Below are 17729 nucleotides of genomic sequence, written 5' to 3' on the forward strand. Positions count from 1 at the left end.
CCAAAAACAAAAAATTGCAATAATGTTTTGCAAAGTGACTGTCAGTTTGCAGTCCCACCAGGAATGTATGAGAATTCAAGTTGTTCCACATTTTTGGCAATATTTGGTATGGTCAGATTTTTTATTTTAGACTAATAGGTATATACTTATATCCCATGATGGTTTTAATTTTCTTTTCTCTAATGACTAATAATATTGAGCATATTTTCATGTCTTATTTGCCATATAACTTGTTTTGTGATTTTTCTAATATTTTACTTTTTAATTGAGTTGTTTGTTTACTTATCATTAAGTAAACAAAACACTTTGTAAATCCTGGTAATTCTTTATAAATTCAAATACAAGTCCTTCATCAGATATGTGATTTGCAAATATCTTCTACTAGAAGGCCTGCCTTTTTATTGTCTTCACAGTATCTTTCTATGAGCAGGAATTCTTAATTTTGAGAAAGTCCAAATGGTCATTTTTTTTTTTCTTTTAGCGGTAGTGCTTTTGGTGTCGTGTTTAAGAAATCTTTGTCCAACCCAAGGTCGTAAAGATTTTCTCCTATGTTGTCTTTCCCTGTGTTTTGTAGTTTTCAGTTTTACACTTAGGTCAGTGATCCATTTTGAGTTAATTTTTGTATAGGTCACAAGGTATGTATCAAGATTCATTTATTTTTGCATCTGAATATTCAATGGTTCCCACACCATTTGTACATAAAACTACCCTTTCGCCACAAAATTGACTTTGTATCTTTGTTTAAAATCAATTGACCATGGATGTGTGGGCCTATTTCTGGATTCTCTATTCTGTTAATTGAGGCACACATTTTTTTAGTAGATATGTATTCATTTTTAATAAAAATTTTTTAAAATACTGGCTTTCCGACTCCAAGTTGTGGCCTCCTCTCTTAAATTACCCAGTCCTTGAAATTATGATTTCCTGAAGTTATACTGAACAAAGTTACTGTAAGATACAAATATCCCATACAATGTATGTCACATGAAGTATCCTCATTTGCAAGACATCTTGTGAATTGTTATGACTTGCCGCTGAAACATAAGGCTCTTGTTGCAAAGAACATTAAAAAGTACAGTCTCTTTTAGACTTTATAAATAGACCCCAATGCTGACAAATATGTTTTTTAAAACTAAGACATTTTAAGAGTAGGGCTACTTTGAATATATTATTTGGAACAAATACATAGATTCATCAAGTCCCTAAGCCCTGTGCAATTTCAATTAGCTACCTGCCAAGAGCCACAGATAGCATAATATAGCTGTATAGAGAAAATGCCATCTGCCTCTGTGAGCAAAAATCACTCTAGTATCAATGCCTATGATTCCTCAAAGCTCTCTTGATTCCGCTGATACTATATCTAAGGTTAACCACAGAGAACTTCTCTGTGAATGTCTCCAACTGCAGAGACTATAGGGGGCCCCTGGGTCCATCCAGCACTGTACGAGATTCATTGATAACACTGATTGTGTGGATGGTGCATGGCACAGTTAACCACACCTAGATATTCATGAACAAATGCTCTAAATTGGCAGAAACCACTGAATCCTTGCCAGTTCCTGTGGTAAACTAAATATCCAAGTTTTTCTAACTGCATTTTTTTTCTTTTTTGATCCAGGAAACATATAATGTGAGGATCATTAATTCCCAAGAAGAAACTTGCATTATCTCTCATAACCAAAGAAAACACCCCTGAGATGATGCCAGAAATATAAATAGAAGTAAATAACACTGTGGACATTGAAAGATTGTTATCGTGTGGTAAAAGCAACCTTTCCCCTGCATCTAGTCCTTCAGGCCATGTGACTGATGGGTAAGTTTTTTGTGGTTACCTCTCCCTTTGAGGTGATCCTATATAGGGTACCGTGTGCCTAGAGCATCAGTTCCAGCTTGACCAGGTAAGTGATGGGCCATTATTGGTTCCAACTCCTGCTCATCTTAACCTGCAGTCAGCACACAGGCAAGTTAGAATAGCCCAGCAAGACCCAGATCATCTGTGTCAACTTATTAGTTGTGCAAAAGAGAACCCACCCTAGTTAAAGAAGGAAAGAATTAAAGGGCTTTAGAAAGTTCACAGTCTTTGGAAGGGTCTGAGAAGCAAGCTCTAGACTAAGTTTCCAGGAATAACATCTAGAACCACACATCACAGAGCTGGTCTGGCAAAGGTCATACTGGCTCTGGCACAATCAGGAAGTTGCTGCCATCATCACTGACCCCAGAACATGCTGTATTTGCTTGGGATCACACCAGCAAGATGGCTCTCCATGCCATATCTATCTCTTCATATAACTGTGTTTCTCTTTGCCTTTCATTTCAGTAGTTTCATTATATGTGCCTCGGAATACTTTTCTTTGTATTTATCCATCTTAGGAGTTTGCTGAGTTTCTTGAAAATATAGATTAATGTCATTCACCAAATTTGGTAAGCTCTTGTATGTTATTTCTTCAATACTGTCTCTATCTCATTCTCTCTCTCCTCTTTCTGGGACTTCAATTACCTGTATATTAAACCTTTTTACTATGTTCCATATTCTCTTATGTTCTCTATTCTGCTTTCATTTTATTATTTTTCTCTTCATGTACTTCATTTTGAAGATCTTCTATTGATCTACAAGTTCATTAAGTCTGCCTTCTCATAATGTCTAGTCTGCTCTTAAGGCTCATCCAATGAGTTCTTAAATTCAGGTATTATATTTTACATTTCTAGAATGTCCATTTGATTTCATTTTTATATATTCTAATTCTCTACTGAAATATTCCATATTTTCATCCATTTTTTCATCTTTTCTTCCATTTTCTTTAACACATTTGTCATAATTATTTTGTAGTTCTTACCTTTTAACTGCAATATCTAGTTCATTTCTGAGACTGTTTTATTCCTTTATAATCAGTCACTTTTTCCTGTTTATTTGAATGTTTGGTAATTTTTATCTGGGGCTGAACATTGTGAAGGATATATCCTAGAGGCTCTAAGTTATATTATTTTTCTCTAAACAGTGTTGAGTCTTTAGTCTGGAAGGTAGTTAAATTGCCACAAAATCTCCTGGATTGGGTTGATGATTTATTTTTACTTTTTTTATGGTAGGTCTGTTTCAGTTTTGTCCATAATCCTCGAGTGCAGCCCATACCCTTAAGGCATGACCTTCCTGGAGTTTCAGCTGAACGTCTAGAATGTTCACCAGGATTTCTCCACATAAGCTGGGCTAGGACTCAAATATCTACACCTCCCCAAAACTGTGTGACCTCTGAAATTTCTATTCAGTTATCAGCCTACCAGTAGTTTTTCTCTCTTGGCCTTTTGGCATCTCATTCTCTGCATTCAGAGCTTATAATCTGGCAAAGACCCATGAGATATTTTTGTAGGCATTTTGGAGGCTCTTTATCTGCTGTACCTTCATCTCTGGTACCCTATCCTCCAAATCTCAGGTGCCTTTGTAGGCCAAACTCCAGTATCTGCTTCCTTCACCTATCAAGATTATAATTTTCTGCTTGGGTTATTTCTCTCTCCACCTTATATTAAAAGATGATGTCAGGGGAATTTCCTGGCAGTCCAGTGGTTAGGACTCCACGCTTTCACTGCCGAGGGCCCAGGTTCAATCCCTGATTGGGGAACTAAGATCCTGAAAGCCGTGTAGCATGGGGGAAAAAAAAGAAAAAAGAAAAAACACAGGATGTCAGGAAGAAATTCTGAGCAAATATAGGGCTCACCTTCAAAGTTTTATTTCAAGGATCTTATCCAGGCACTGGCTGTCCAATGCCTGCAAACATTTTTTAAAATAATATTTTGTTCATGTTTTATAGTTGTTTATGGTGGTATCGGTTATTCATTATCACTGGAATTGGAACTCAAAAACTACATTTTAAATCAAAGTACCATATACCATTTGATTTGTAAAACCTAAGTTTAAGTCTATTCTCCAGAAGCAAAGGAGGCTGAAATCTGTGGAGAAGGGAGATTATGGGAGGAGTTGATGCCATGAGAAATGATCAAAGTGTGGAAAGGGTGTTCAAATGCTATTTATTCAAAAAGGTGTCTTCTACCCCATCATTATCTAACTTCCCTAACTACTATGGCTTCTTGGTTAGGATGTTCATTAGCTAGAGATGGGGGAAAAGGGCACAAAAACAAGATGAAGTCGAGAAGAAAACTAAGTGCCTGGTAACATGATGCATGCCCAAAATATACCTCAGTTTTATAGATTATCAGGTTTTCTTTTTAAAGTCACATGTGACTCTGAAGCGTATTCAGTGTTGACAATTAAGACTTGTACTTCATTTCTTAATGACTTTGCACATCCACATACTTGTTTCTACAGCAAGATTCCCTCATAAATAAGGTAAAAAGAAGGTAGTGAAAATAGTACTATCTCAAGAGGTTATTAAGAAGAAGAGAAAAAAATGCCTAAGCCTTATTACATACTTTGACAAAAGTTACTCAGCACCAAATGTGTTCCAATCACTGAAAAATCTGATGCGGGGGAGGTGTTGGAGGGCTAGAGGAGTTGGAGGGGGTGTATGTTATACCAGGATGAATAAGATGGGGTTCCTGCTTGCAGTTGTATAGGGGACATAGATTTTTCAGTGTGAGAGGTCCACTAGGATCAGGAAGGAAAAGTGTTGACTGGATTAGGTAATATGGAGGTCACTGGTCACTTTGGAGAGAGGAGAGGATTTTGGTGGAGTGGAGAGGTCACAAGTCCTGGAGAAAAATATAATCTAGATTATTCTTTCAAAAGGTTGATTTCAAATGAAAGGGTAGAGAATAGGGACTGCCCAGGTCCTAGCGGATGACTGAGAGAAATACCCCACAGAGTAAAAATAAAGAAAAAATAAGGAAAGGGGATAATCAGTAGAACTCAATTTCTAAAGTGGTTAGATGGGTCAGAGTCCCAAACATCAGAGGGAAGGACTGGATGTCATTGTGTAGAAGACATCACATCCTCCATCGGGAGGGAAGCAGGGGACTAGCAGGAGACAGACACAGGGTGGGCAAGGCAGGAATTAAGGGTCGATTTCATACCTCCATGACTTCATTTTATTGATAAAGTAGCAAGTGGGTTGTCTCCTGGGAGTCTGGTGGGGAGGGTGTATTGTGTTAGGTAAGAGTCTTGTAAGGACAGGTGATCCTTTGAAACAGTGATAAGGGGAATAGGAAGAACTGGTGAACAAAGGACAAGACTAAGGATTCCCATGCTGGCATTTCATTGAGAGTCCGGATAAGATGACTTTTCCTTAGTAGTCCTTGGCCACCCAGTATGGACACAGAGAAAGTCAACTGTGAGACAGATCTGGGAATGAGGCTCCCCAGCCATTCTGTAGACAGACGAGGATGTTAAGGAATCAAGCGCACAGCTAACAGAGTGGTCTAGGCTAGTGCCAGGACGGTCTGGGGCTGGTAGTCTAGGAAAATTTAGGGCAACAAAGAGCAGGTTTTGTGGGAGCAGGAGAATAAGAGCTCTACTTTCCCACTTTCATCTCAGCCCTCTTGTGAGAGGCCTAAAAGCCTCTACTTGCTACAGCAGCAGTTACTGATGGAAAACCAAAATAAAACAGAGACAGAGAATTCATTATTTCAAAATTCCTTTAACTCTTTTCTTAAAGACACAAATCATCTAAATCATCCCCCACAAGCCCCTTTAAATTCCAAGACTAAGAACAAAATTATGGTTAAATGTTTAACTAATGTTTATTATAGCTAGCATGTTGGTTTTAGAAAGGTCAAATTTATGACACAATGAAGTAATATTTTTCACATTCTGTGAGTCTATTTTATAGCACATTGGGGCCCACAGTATAATAAATGTCTTCCATTATTTTGTAAGATTCTTGTATGCAAAGCTGTGTAGGGCAGTGATAATACGGAATTTCAAATCAACTGAGCTGGCGTGAACCTTAAGGCGGGTCACTTTATCTTTCAGGACTTCACCCTTCAGACTTGTAAAATGAAGACTAGGGATAAATCTCCAAGTTTCTTTACAGGTTAAAAAAATGAGCATAATTTAATATTTTTAATTACTACTGAATCGATAGAGTTACCCCTTTTCTTTTATGATATATTTTTGGTCCGAGCTATAATTTACTGAGTCTCAGTCCTTGATCAGGAACACAAACTCCAACGATAACACTGTCTCTATGGAAAATAGAATCCATTTTACCACAATTTACTTTATGTTCCAATTTCTCCACTCTCTGCCCACATTTACTCTTTGGAGGCTGCAACTCCAAAAGTTCAGAGATAGTTGTTCACCATATTGTGACCATGTGTCTCTGTGGAGACTCCATATTATGTTGTCTCCACTGACCCCAGCTCCTGATTTCATGGGTGAGTGCTCTACAGCACCCCTTGCACATTTTAACTTGGATTTGTCATTGAGGGTAATATCAGAAAATGCCTATAAAGCATCTATTCAAATGCCTGAGATGTTGGGGGTTCTCCACAGAATACGCCTGATACGTTGGGCAGCATGATGTACGGGAAATAATCAAAACACTGCCTTATTTTTGTCCCCCATTCACATGTTTCTCCTGTCACTAGATGAAAACTAAGCAGAACCCATGGCTCACTCTTGGGTTACAGAGGGTCCCACAGTCACTTTAAGTCTTAATACAGTCAAAATACAGTCTTGATTCAAAATTAAATTGTCTAGTTCTAAAAGATTAAGCAACTCTTCCCTCTTTATTCAGAAGATAACATTTCCTTTCATTCCCTACATGCTTAGGCCATCAGAGTCCAGGAGTGGGAGGGAAAAGGGGAGGAGAGGTAAAGGGGAGAAGCAGAGTTCTCATTGGACTGGTGACTGACGCTGTCCCCAGTAAACACGGCAGGTGCTTAATGCTGACTCTTGCCCTCCTATCAGTTTTCTTGTCTGGACTGTTCCTGGAAAATTCCCCATACACATTTTCCTTTAGCTAATTCTCTTCCACCTTCAGGTTACCATTTATTGCTGTTCCACCTCACTGTTTTGGGTGGAGCCCAAACCTCTGGCAAGAGCTTTGCTGGGCAGAAAAATCTCAGACCTTTGAAAATGACCCCATGCCACTATCCAATGATTTCTTAAATAGAGTACATAAAAGATTGATAAATAGTATTTCATTAGGACCTTCCAGAAAGCAGGAAAATGTTGCTCCAACTTTAACCACAAGAAAAAGCTGAATAGCCTACAACATCAAAACTTTTCTTGAACCCATCGGAGAAGAGGTCATGGGGCAATAAACTAGCCTGAGATTTAAAGAAAGGTAGATGTCTTACCTTTCTGGTAAGACAGACTGGCTTACCTGAGGCAGAGCCCCTGGGAAAGACAAGGCCATCCTAGAAGGGATAAGAAGATTGCAGGTAAAACTGTGATGATCCCATAGTTACACTTTAACAATTGCTGCTGTGGCAGAGTGTTAGCTTCTGTATAAAACCCATGGAAGCTACAGACGTAAGGGGAATTCACACCCCTTCACAGGCTTTTCTCTACAAACCTCACAGAATGCTCCTAAGAAAGATGGAGGTCAGGGTAAGGGAGCAGAGGAAGTCCCCTATGGGTGTGCAAATCAGCGAGAGATGAACAAAACCCTACTGAACAAAAGGCGCTGTGGGTGGGGAGGGATGCAGAGCAGCAAACTTACCAGGGCGCAAGTATAGACCCTTTACAGCTGGGGAAAGGGAACAAAGAAATCTTCCTCTCCTGGGGAAGAAGCAGCAAGCTCTCTCCCTCACAGGAACAAGCAAGACCAGAGGCGAGTCTGGAGTTCATCTGCCCTGGGGAGGAGGGCACAGCTACTGAGTAGGTCCTGGCCCCAAGACCCAGGGACATAGGTCCTGCCCAAGACTGAGGCTGAACCAAGAAAGCAGAATGCCTCTTCCCCAGCCAGGCTAGCAAGGGGCTAGTAAGAACCTACTGCAGCAGAAGGTGCAAGAGGAGCAAGTCTCTCTCTTGGGCTCAGGTTCACAGGGAAAGCCTGAAGCCTACTCCCACCATAAGCAAAGTACCACTAATTGCCAAAAACTGAAGACAACTGGTGAATGGATAAACTGTGATAAACCCATATCATGGAATACTACACAGCAATAAAAACGACGAAACTATTGACATACACAATAACGTGGCTGGATTTCAAAGGCATTATGCTAAGCGAAAAAAGCCAGACTCAAAAAAGCGCATACTATAATGGTTACATTTATATGACATTTTAGAATAGGCAAACTATAGGGACAGAGATCAGTAGTTGCCAAAGGCTGAAGGTGGGTGAGGTGTTGACTACAAAGAGGCATGAAGGATGGCTGACAGTGATGGAACAGTTCTACATCCTGACTGCAGGGGAGGTTACATGTCAGGCATTTGTCAAAACTCAGAACTGTACACTAAAAAGGGTGATTTGTACAGTATATAACTTATACCTCAAAGACATTTAAAATTAAAAAAAACAGAATTTCATTAAAATTAAGAAGGTTTGTTTATGAAAAAACAATGTTAAGAGTGTGAAGAGACAAGTTACAGATTGGGAGAAAAAAACAGAACCTGCATACAGAATATATAAAGAACATACAAATGAGTAAGAAAAAAAAGGCAGGTGATGGAATAGAAAAATGGGCAAAGGACCTAAGTGGTCATTTCACAAAAGAGAATATTCAAATGGCCAATATGCATAAGAAAAGCTGCTCAATATCTTTATTCTAAATGCAAATGAAAATCATAATGAGGTGCCACTACACATCCATCAGATTAGCTGAAGTGAAAGATTGGCAACATCAATGTTGGTGAGGATGTGGAGCAACTGAAAGTGGCTGCAAATTTATATAACCACTTTGGAAAACTATTTGGCAGTCTTTACTAAAGTGAAACACCCATGAGCCTTATGATGCAGCGATTCCACTCCTAGGTACTTATCCAAGAGATATGAGGGCCTATGACCACCATAAGACATATTCAAGAATGTTCATAGCACCATTATCATAACAGCAAAAACCTGAAAGCAACACAAATTCCCATCAATAGGAGAACATACAAATAAATTGTGGTACATGTATATTATGTAGGAAGTACTACCCAGCTATAAAAAAGAACAAATAATTGCAACATGCAACAAGGACGAAACTCACAGATATGATGAGTGAAAGAAGTGTAAAAGAGTATATACTGTATGATTCGATTCATATGAAATTCACCAATAAGCAAAACTAACCTATGGTGATGAATTCAGAATAGTGGTCATGAATGGGGCCAGTATATACTGAGAAAAGGCATGAGAGAGTCTTCTGAGCGGTTCTATACCTTGACCCTGATGGTATTTCTATGGGCAGCATATATTTATAAAACTTTATTCAATAGCACACTTAGGTTCTGTGTGCTCTACTGCATGTATGTTTACCTCAAGGTAATACAATAAAAAGAAAATATCACCTACGGCATAGTTTAAGGACTAATGATAATGTGTGAAAAATGAGTATAAACAGACTAGGAGTACATAAGGACTTGTCGTGGCCCCTGACTACCTCCACCTTTTTTTTTAGGGTCACCGAGTGTTCCTAATCAGTCACAGATGGAGAAGAAACACACATTAGCTCTGTAGCCCATGGTAGATAGGGCTTGATGCAGCTTCTATTGCTTTTAGGTCCTAAGCTTATGCAATGTCAAAAGAAATATATTTTTGTTTAAAAAAATGCAGGGATTTCCCTGGTGGTGCAGTGGTTAAGACTCTGCGCTCCCAATGCAGGGGGTCCGGATTCAATCCCTGGTCAGGGAACTAGATCCCACACGCATGCCGCAACTAAGGAGCCCGCCTGCCGCAACTAAGACCTGGCACAACCAAATAAATAAATATTAAAAAAAGAAAAAAATGCAGAGCAGACATTTTTCCTCTAATGTTTTAAAATAGAGACATTTGTTTCTATATGCTATTAACTGCTATAATATAACAGCTACCAGCTTATTTTTTCTATCAAGAGAATATAATTTCTTGTTGCACCATCATCATCCTACCATGTCATTTATCAGTAAATTAATATTTGGGCACTGTATGTATGCTGTAACTCAATACAACTGTGTGTGTGCGTATGCCACATGTATCTTTATTTCTCAACCACAAACAAGCAGTTGGCATTATACTGCAGTTACAGAACTACTAAGTTTCAGAGAGCTGGCTAAGGTCACCAACTCCAGGTTCAACCGTTTCATGTGTAATAATATTGTTGGCAATTTTGTGAGGTCCGACCAGTCCCCTGCTCGGGGAATTAGTTAGCTCCCGGGTCCTGTCTCAGCTTCTCCAGTTTGTATGGCTCAGACCATTCTACTCTTTAAGTATAAGGGGGATTGCCAAATCACAACTCCCAGGCATCCTGCAAAATAAGCAGGTCACCTTAGGGGCAACATTTACCCACTCAAAAATTCACCTCACATTAGCAGTAAGGATTTGGCACCACCCCAAATCATTATTTTCCTTACTCATAAGTTTAAGGCATGATACAATTCATGTTTGGTGGCCCTTCCAACGCTCCGAGAGAGGCCATATTCACATGGGGCCTCCAGGACTCATGCACCCGTGACCAGGCACAGCAGCCACTCTTGTTTTCAGTTCTGCCACTAACATAATTCCTCTATATTTCCCTGCGAGTGTCAGACACCAGTGCTCAAGCCTCCAACTACAGGGGTTACACACTCAACTCTCCAAGTCATCCTGGAGGCCCCTCGCTGGGTCTGAGCAGGAGGAAAACCCTGTCTGCTCCCCCTCTCACTCTGCTGAGTGCTCACACACAGCCCATCAAGCTCTCCTCAATGTTTCTCTTCACAAATCCTCCCTCCTCTTCATAATTTGACCCTTTTTTTAAAAAACATCTTTAATGTGAATGAGAGGTCCATGAGTCTGAAGCAGCGTCAGACATTTACTTTATAATTACATTCTGCATTTTCATCCAGCACCTCACTCTGATGTACAGCATTTGTGGTTGGTATTGGACATCCTCAATCAAAATTTCAATACTCACCTCCTGTTATAGTAACTTCAGGTTGAACCGTATGAAATTGTTGATTGTTCACAATTTTTGATCTAAAAGAATTTCAATTTCATATGGTTTGAACTAACAATTGTATTCAAAATAGGCTTTTTAGAGAAATGGGACTTTAGGTTGGAATTGAACAAAAGGGAAAAGTGAATTCTTAAGTGAATACCCAGGCAAATACTAAAGCACCTTCTGCAAAGCGTCTCACCTTGGCTTTCAGATCAGCACACACTTCCTGTTGCTTTTTCCTATCCTTAACCAACATGTTTTCCATTTCATGAGTTGCACAGGCCTCGGCCACTGTCAGCACAGCCTTCTGTATAAAGTCTCTCCTATTCTTATTCCAACTTGATATCAGGATCTTTCGCTGCTCCTTAGCAAAGCGATATTGGTCACAATATTTTTCATGTTCGACCTGAAAAGATAACAGGTGGTAAATGCTTATGAAACTGAGCCTACGCTTTATGTCATTGTTACAAAAGTGAATAAAATGAATTATAACCAATGATTTTGAAAAATAAGGGACAAACATCTTAATAGTAAATACAACAACCAGGACCAAGTACCAGTCCCAGAGTTCTGAGCCCATGGCTAACTGGTGACTGAGGACCAGTCATTAAATGTTTTTAAGTTTTATACAGGATGGAGTCAGACCAGACAGCCCTAAAACAACTTCTACCCCTATATAGCAATGAATCTATGAGCAGAAAATATGATTTCCCCCACATATAATTTCAAAAATACTCCATCTTTAAATCAGCTTTGCTGTATTAACAGTGACTCCAGGTGCTTAAGTTAGATATATGCTAATAAACATTAAAAATTGCCACAATAATCCTGAAAACTCAGTTTGCCCTTGATTACTGAAACAATCAGATGTTCAGACATCTAAACTTGAAGTATTTATAGCAATGACAGTAGCCCTTCCCATCCCACACTCCTGAGGGACATGATATTCTTACATAGGTACCAATAGTTCCTGCTGCCAGTGAATCCCAACCCTGGGAGATTTGAGTCTTGAGGGAAAGAATAGGACGGGAGATAGCCTGAGTAGTTCGAAAAATCTCTGTAGGTGATTCTGAAATACTTATATAAAGGTGTGTCTCCTGCAGTTGAGAGTCAGTGCTTTAAATAATTCTTTATTTTGCCAGTATAGACCACATCTCTGAATTTGATACATTACTTAACCCCTAAGCGATGTGAGAAAAGAAGCTAGCGAGCAGCATAAGGTTGGTCCTACCTAAAAGAAATAACTTAGGTATGGTTAATTAAGTACATAATGAAATGGGCTATGGCTTCACTGAAACCAAATATCAGCTTCTAAATTCTGTTTGGTAAACTTCTTAGCTTTATTCCCCTAAGCCAAGAATATGCTTAAAACTTGGCAAACATTAAGGAAGTATACACCATGCAGAAATGCATACTAATTATCCCAATGTAAGAAGTAAATGCAAAAATCTTTATCATATTAATAGTAGGCAAATATAAAAATCTACACAGTTAAAAATGACAGCTGGTCACAGAAGCAAACAGAATCTATAGGGAATAAAAAGAAAGATCTAATTTAGTAAATTAAGAGTTTTGTAAAATCCAGGATGAATTATTATATAACATGTTTTTTACACAACAAGGATTTGCTATAAAATAAAGGTCAGAATTAAAACAAATAATTGGGTGGGGGTTGGTGGGTGGGAAAGGATAAGAGAGGTTGGTCATACTAGTTGTGTGGCCTTTGCCTCAGTTTCTTCACCTGAAAAGGATAACTATAGTACTTCTCTCATCCACTGTTACGTGCATTACAGGAGTTTACACATGACTGACATAGGATAAATTCTATACACGTTAGTATTGTTACTTGCTTGATTTAAAACAATTACAAAATGCAGGGTATGTGATAATATTTTATAGCATGGTCTATTTAAAAGGTAAGAGTCGGACTTCCCTGCAGGCAACATGGGTTCGAGCCCTGGTCCGGGAAGATTCTACATGCCGTGGAGCAGCTGAGCCCGTGTGCCACAACTGCTGAGCCTGCACTCTGAAGCCCATGAGCCACAACCACTGAAGCCCGCGTGCCTAGAGCCCGTGCTCTGCAACGAGAGGCCACTGCAGTGAGAAATCCATGCGCCCCAACAAAGAGTAGCCCGAGCTTGACGCAGCTGGAGAAAAGCCTGTGCATAGCAACGAAGACCCAGCGTAGCCAAAAATAAATAAATAAATTTATTTTTTTAAAAAAAGGTAAGAGTCTATGCATGTTTGTTTACATATATGTTTTAAAGTGAGTTACTATGAAATTCACTGATGACATGGTAACTTCTGTTTCCTTGTCTATGTGACCTTGTCCACTAAAGAATGTAACCATAACTTCCCAGGGAAATTTCAGCCAGGACTCTGAGTTATGAATTTGGGGCATTTGTGTTTAGACCCGTCTAGGGGGATCAAGTGGAGTTGTGGTGGGGATGGTGTAGGTAGGCACCAGCTCCCAAGGCAAGTGTTGGCTTCCCCACGACTAGAAGGACTGAGGTGTGGTAGGCTGTGTGAATGCAGGAGCAGGCACCCCATTTTCAGGCAAGACTCAGAGACGGCAGAACCTCTGAAATGGGCAGGTGAATGTACAGACACCTGGAGGTCAACACTAGCAGAGCAACCCAGGGGACCATGGTGAAGCTCTCTGTGGCAAGTAAGCCACAGAAGAATGAATGTGGCCAGAGGGATCTCCCACCTTTTTATGTACCACACTGACCTGAAAAATGGTAGACTTTCAAACTATAACCCTATTATTTTCTAGAGTGCCGAAAAAAAAATCATTTTAGAGCACCATTTAAAGTATATATATATTTTGCTCAATAATTATCAATCATTAAAACAATTTAACTTGCCAGCATATAGGGTTCAGCACTCACCAAATCATGCCTTGATTTGTGAGGAAAATGTCTCTGTAACATGTCCAGATACAGAGTCCTTCTGCCACTGAGATCCCCAGGATACTGCTCCACAAGAGCCTGGTAAAACCAGTGGTCTTCATCACTTAATTGGAAGTTTCTGGAAGAAATAAAAATGTCACAACACTTTAAGCAATCATGGAGTTTGAGGGACCACAAACTGTTTAAGCTGTTAGTGAATGATAATGATTATATTAAATAAAGACTTTTAAAAAAATACATTAGCCAAATTAAATGTCTCCTATAGAAAAAGTTCTAAATTATAACACAATGGGTTCTTTCAATCCTTTATTTGGTCTTGCCATGAGTTTCAGGCACAATTTGAAGAAGTTTAACAATGAGACATAATATTTTTAAAATATTTATTCTATCTTGCCTATAACAATATTTTAAAAATTATGACCAATGAATGAAATAATAAATTATTAACTCTACAGATTAAAAAGGAATTTTGCTAATTCAACAAACTTCCTGTTTCTAGACTGGAGGAAAACACAAATGTAGAGTCAAATAAACAATACACAAAGGAAACCAAGGCCTGAGGAAGGCACATATTAAGGTTGACTTTAAAAGTAAGTCTAGGGACTTCCCTTGTGGCACAATGGTTAAGAATCTGCCTGCCAATGCAGGGGAAACAGGTTCGAGCCCTGGTCCAGGAAGATCCCACATGCGGTGGAGCAACTAAGCCCATGCACCACCACTACTGAGCCTGCGCTCTAGAGCCCATGAGCCGCAACTACTGAGCCCACGCACCACAACTACTGAAGCCGTGCACCTACAGCCTGTGCTCCGCGACAAGAGAAGCCACCACAATGAGAAGCCTGCGCACCACAAGGAAGAGTAGCCCCCGCCTCACCACAACTAGAGAAAAGCCCACTCGCAGCAACAAAGACACAACGCAGCCAAAAAAAAAAAAAGTAAGTCTAAAATTATCTTTTATTTTACCTGCTCAGCTTCTTGCTTTGTGGAGGTAAGACTAGATATTGGTAGTAAAAAGATAACCAGTGGCATTAAATTTCAGATCACTAAAGAAATCATTTGTAACAGGATCCCTTCAAGTCACCTTCCCAATAACATATCCATCATGCTCCAAAATACCTTTTTTAGTTCAGAACTTTCCAAGGTACTGGCCTGGTTTGTGTATTAGCAAAGCCCTATGCAAAGTAAAAAGGTGACAATATCAGCTTGAACTCTAGACTGAATTAATGTTTCTTTATTATTCTGAGTTTATTTGCATATCATCATTCCTGTTTAATAAGTTGGAATAATCAAATACAGATGCAATCAGAGGGAATATTATTAGCAACAAATATTTCTTTGATCCAAGATGGAGACTTGCTATTGTTTATTTCTATCATTGGCCTTCTACTTTAAAGTTAGTTGAGCAATTTAAAGAATTTTTACAGTATGTCCTCTATGCCCTTGAAAAATATTTGACAATTTAAAACAATAAAAACCTCTTTAAATCAGTGACACTAATGGGAATTCTACCATCCTCATCCAACTTACCCAGTTTCTGTAAAGTATTTCATGATACTGATAAGTAGCAAGAAAGAAACAAAATTATTTTTCAAAGAAGATAACCTTCTCTAACAGCTCTATAATAGGAAGAAAAAGTGGGCTGGAAGTGTTCCATTAGGAAGAAGCAAACTCTACATTTCTTCTGTATGAGATAATATATTGCAGAGAAAGAATTTGAGATTTCATTCATTGAACACATTGAGTGTTTGGGGTCTCCCTGAATCAGTTAAGCCAAAGGCTTCTGCAAATAAAGCATCTCAAATAGGAGTATTAAGCCTGGAGAAAGGATTGCCTGAGTGGTTTTGGCATTTAAAACACCCTCAAGTCTTCAGGGACAGTATCTCAGGTCCTCTCTCAAGGAACTCATTTCATTCATGATAACATAAATGCATTTTAATAGCAGAGTTAGCCACATTTCTACATGGCAAGCAATCAGAAAAAGGAATAGACCCAGAGTCGATGTCCTCATTAATGCTTTTAAACTGTTTCTGTAATCAAAGGGACCTGAGTACAGTTTGAATTTCCATCTTTATTTGATTACAAGGATAGACGTGTAGGGGTGTATGTGCTGGGGAGGAGGAAGCGACCTAATCTAGGTCCAATAAGCTCTCTGTTCTTTTAAATTGTCATTTATCTATATAAAGGATGCTGTTGGCGCCAGGCTAGATCACCTTGATGAGCTAGAATTCCTATCTTCAAAATGCTGGTAATTCACAGATGTACCTTCCTCCTTTGAAGAACTGTCCTGGGCCAGATGGGAACTGCCTCACCCAGGAGGCTATTCTCCCACCACCTTTGAGAGCCAACCTCAACCAACGACTGGCTGACATGGGGGTACAGAAGGCCAGGACACTTGCCTCAAGATGAGACCAACTCTGTGATGCCATTCGTGCTCCAGAGTTTCACTGTGGGAGCAAACTGTAACCTGTTTCCATTGAGATCTTCTGCCACAGACATCTTCCCCTCCTTCATTCTGCTTCCCTTACCATCCTTCTCCTGAGAGCACTGCCCAACAAATCACATGTTCTTACAATCCCTGTCTCAGATTTGCTTTTACAGAATTGACCTAAGATAATCTATGAGCAAGCTTACCCATAATTGTCAAAAATTATTTAAATTCTTTGGCAAATGGAGAGGTACTTCTAAGCTAATTGTTTTGATGATCTCTCATACTGAATTGTGGTGTAAGATTGTGGCTATCCTCAAAGTGCAAATAGCAAACATTTACAAAAATGGTTTTTAAATAAAAGCACACATTAAGCAGTGTGCATTGCTATAAATAAACATAGCAGCAGAAGAATTTGTGGTACTCAGTACATTTTTATACATTGCATGAATGTATTAATTAGGTACCATTTTAGTGACAACATTAAAACCACTTAAACATATGAAGATAATATAACATTAAAACTACATATTTCAAACCAAGTATGATATGAACAATGATCACATCCGTTTTGCTCCTATTGATTTTGGAAACCTCACATCTCAACAGCTTTTTCCAATTACCACAATTACACAAATTGTAAGTCATTTTTCTATTAGATGTAGGATAAAAACAAAAAACATGCTTATAAGAAATGATAGGGCTTCCATGGTGGTGCAATGGTTGAGAATCTGCCTGCCAATGCAGGGGACACGGGTTCAATCCCTGGTCTGGGAAGATCCCATATGCCGCGGAGCAACTAAGCCCATGCGCCACAACTACTGAGCCTGCGCTCTAGAGCCCACGAGCCACAACTACTGAGCCCACGTGGCAGAACTACTGAGGCCCATGCGCCTAGAAGGCAGTGCTCCTCAACAACAGAAGCCACTGCAATGAGAAGCCCGCGCACCACAACAAAGAGTAGCCGCTGCTCGCCGTAACTAGAGAGAAGCCTGCATGTAGTAATGAAGACCCAATGCAGCCAAAAATAAAAATAAATAAAATTATATTAAAAAAAACTTTAAAAAAGAAATGATAATATAAATACTCACAATATTATTATTTTAGAGTACTTATAGCAATTTCCAGAGCTGCTGGCTTAAATTTTGAAGCAAATATTCACATCAGCAACACTACTGGCAGAGTCATGCATCTCCATTAGGATGCTGTCTGTGAGGGAGAAAACTTCCACCACTATATATATATATATACTGAGTCTTTTGGGTAGTAAAAATCTAAGATGAATATTCAAACATGATAGCCTCTTCACAATAACAAAGTAGCCATTTCCTACTTGGCATCTAAGATAAAATCAAATTTAACATATCTGAATTTGTAAATTCAAATCTGGACATTTATCT

The 17729-nt window shown here is 39.1% G+C and overlaps 1 protein-coding gene across 1 annotated transcript in view; it reads right to left on the reverse strand.

Moving 5' to 3' along the window:
* Positions 1 to 17729, reverse strand: part of CCDC148 (coiled-coil domain containing 148) — a gene marked incomplete at both ends in the record, with an annotated part of 267375 nt that overhangs the window by 114995 nt on the left and 134651 nt on the right. Inside the window, 2 exon segments of the mRNA XM_082840901.1 lie at positions 11192 to 11398; positions 13884 to 14022. Of these exon segments, the coding sequence (XP_082697027.1) occupies positions 11192 to 11398; positions 13884 to 14022 (346 nt within the window).

The sequence above is a fragment of the Leucopleurus acutus genome (genome assembly GCF_964270905.1).
Source record: "Leucopleurus acutus genome assembly, chromosome: 6".
Lineage (NCBI taxonomy): Eukaryota > Metazoa > Chordata > Mammalia > Artiodactyla > Delphinidae > Leucopleurus > Leucopleurus acutus.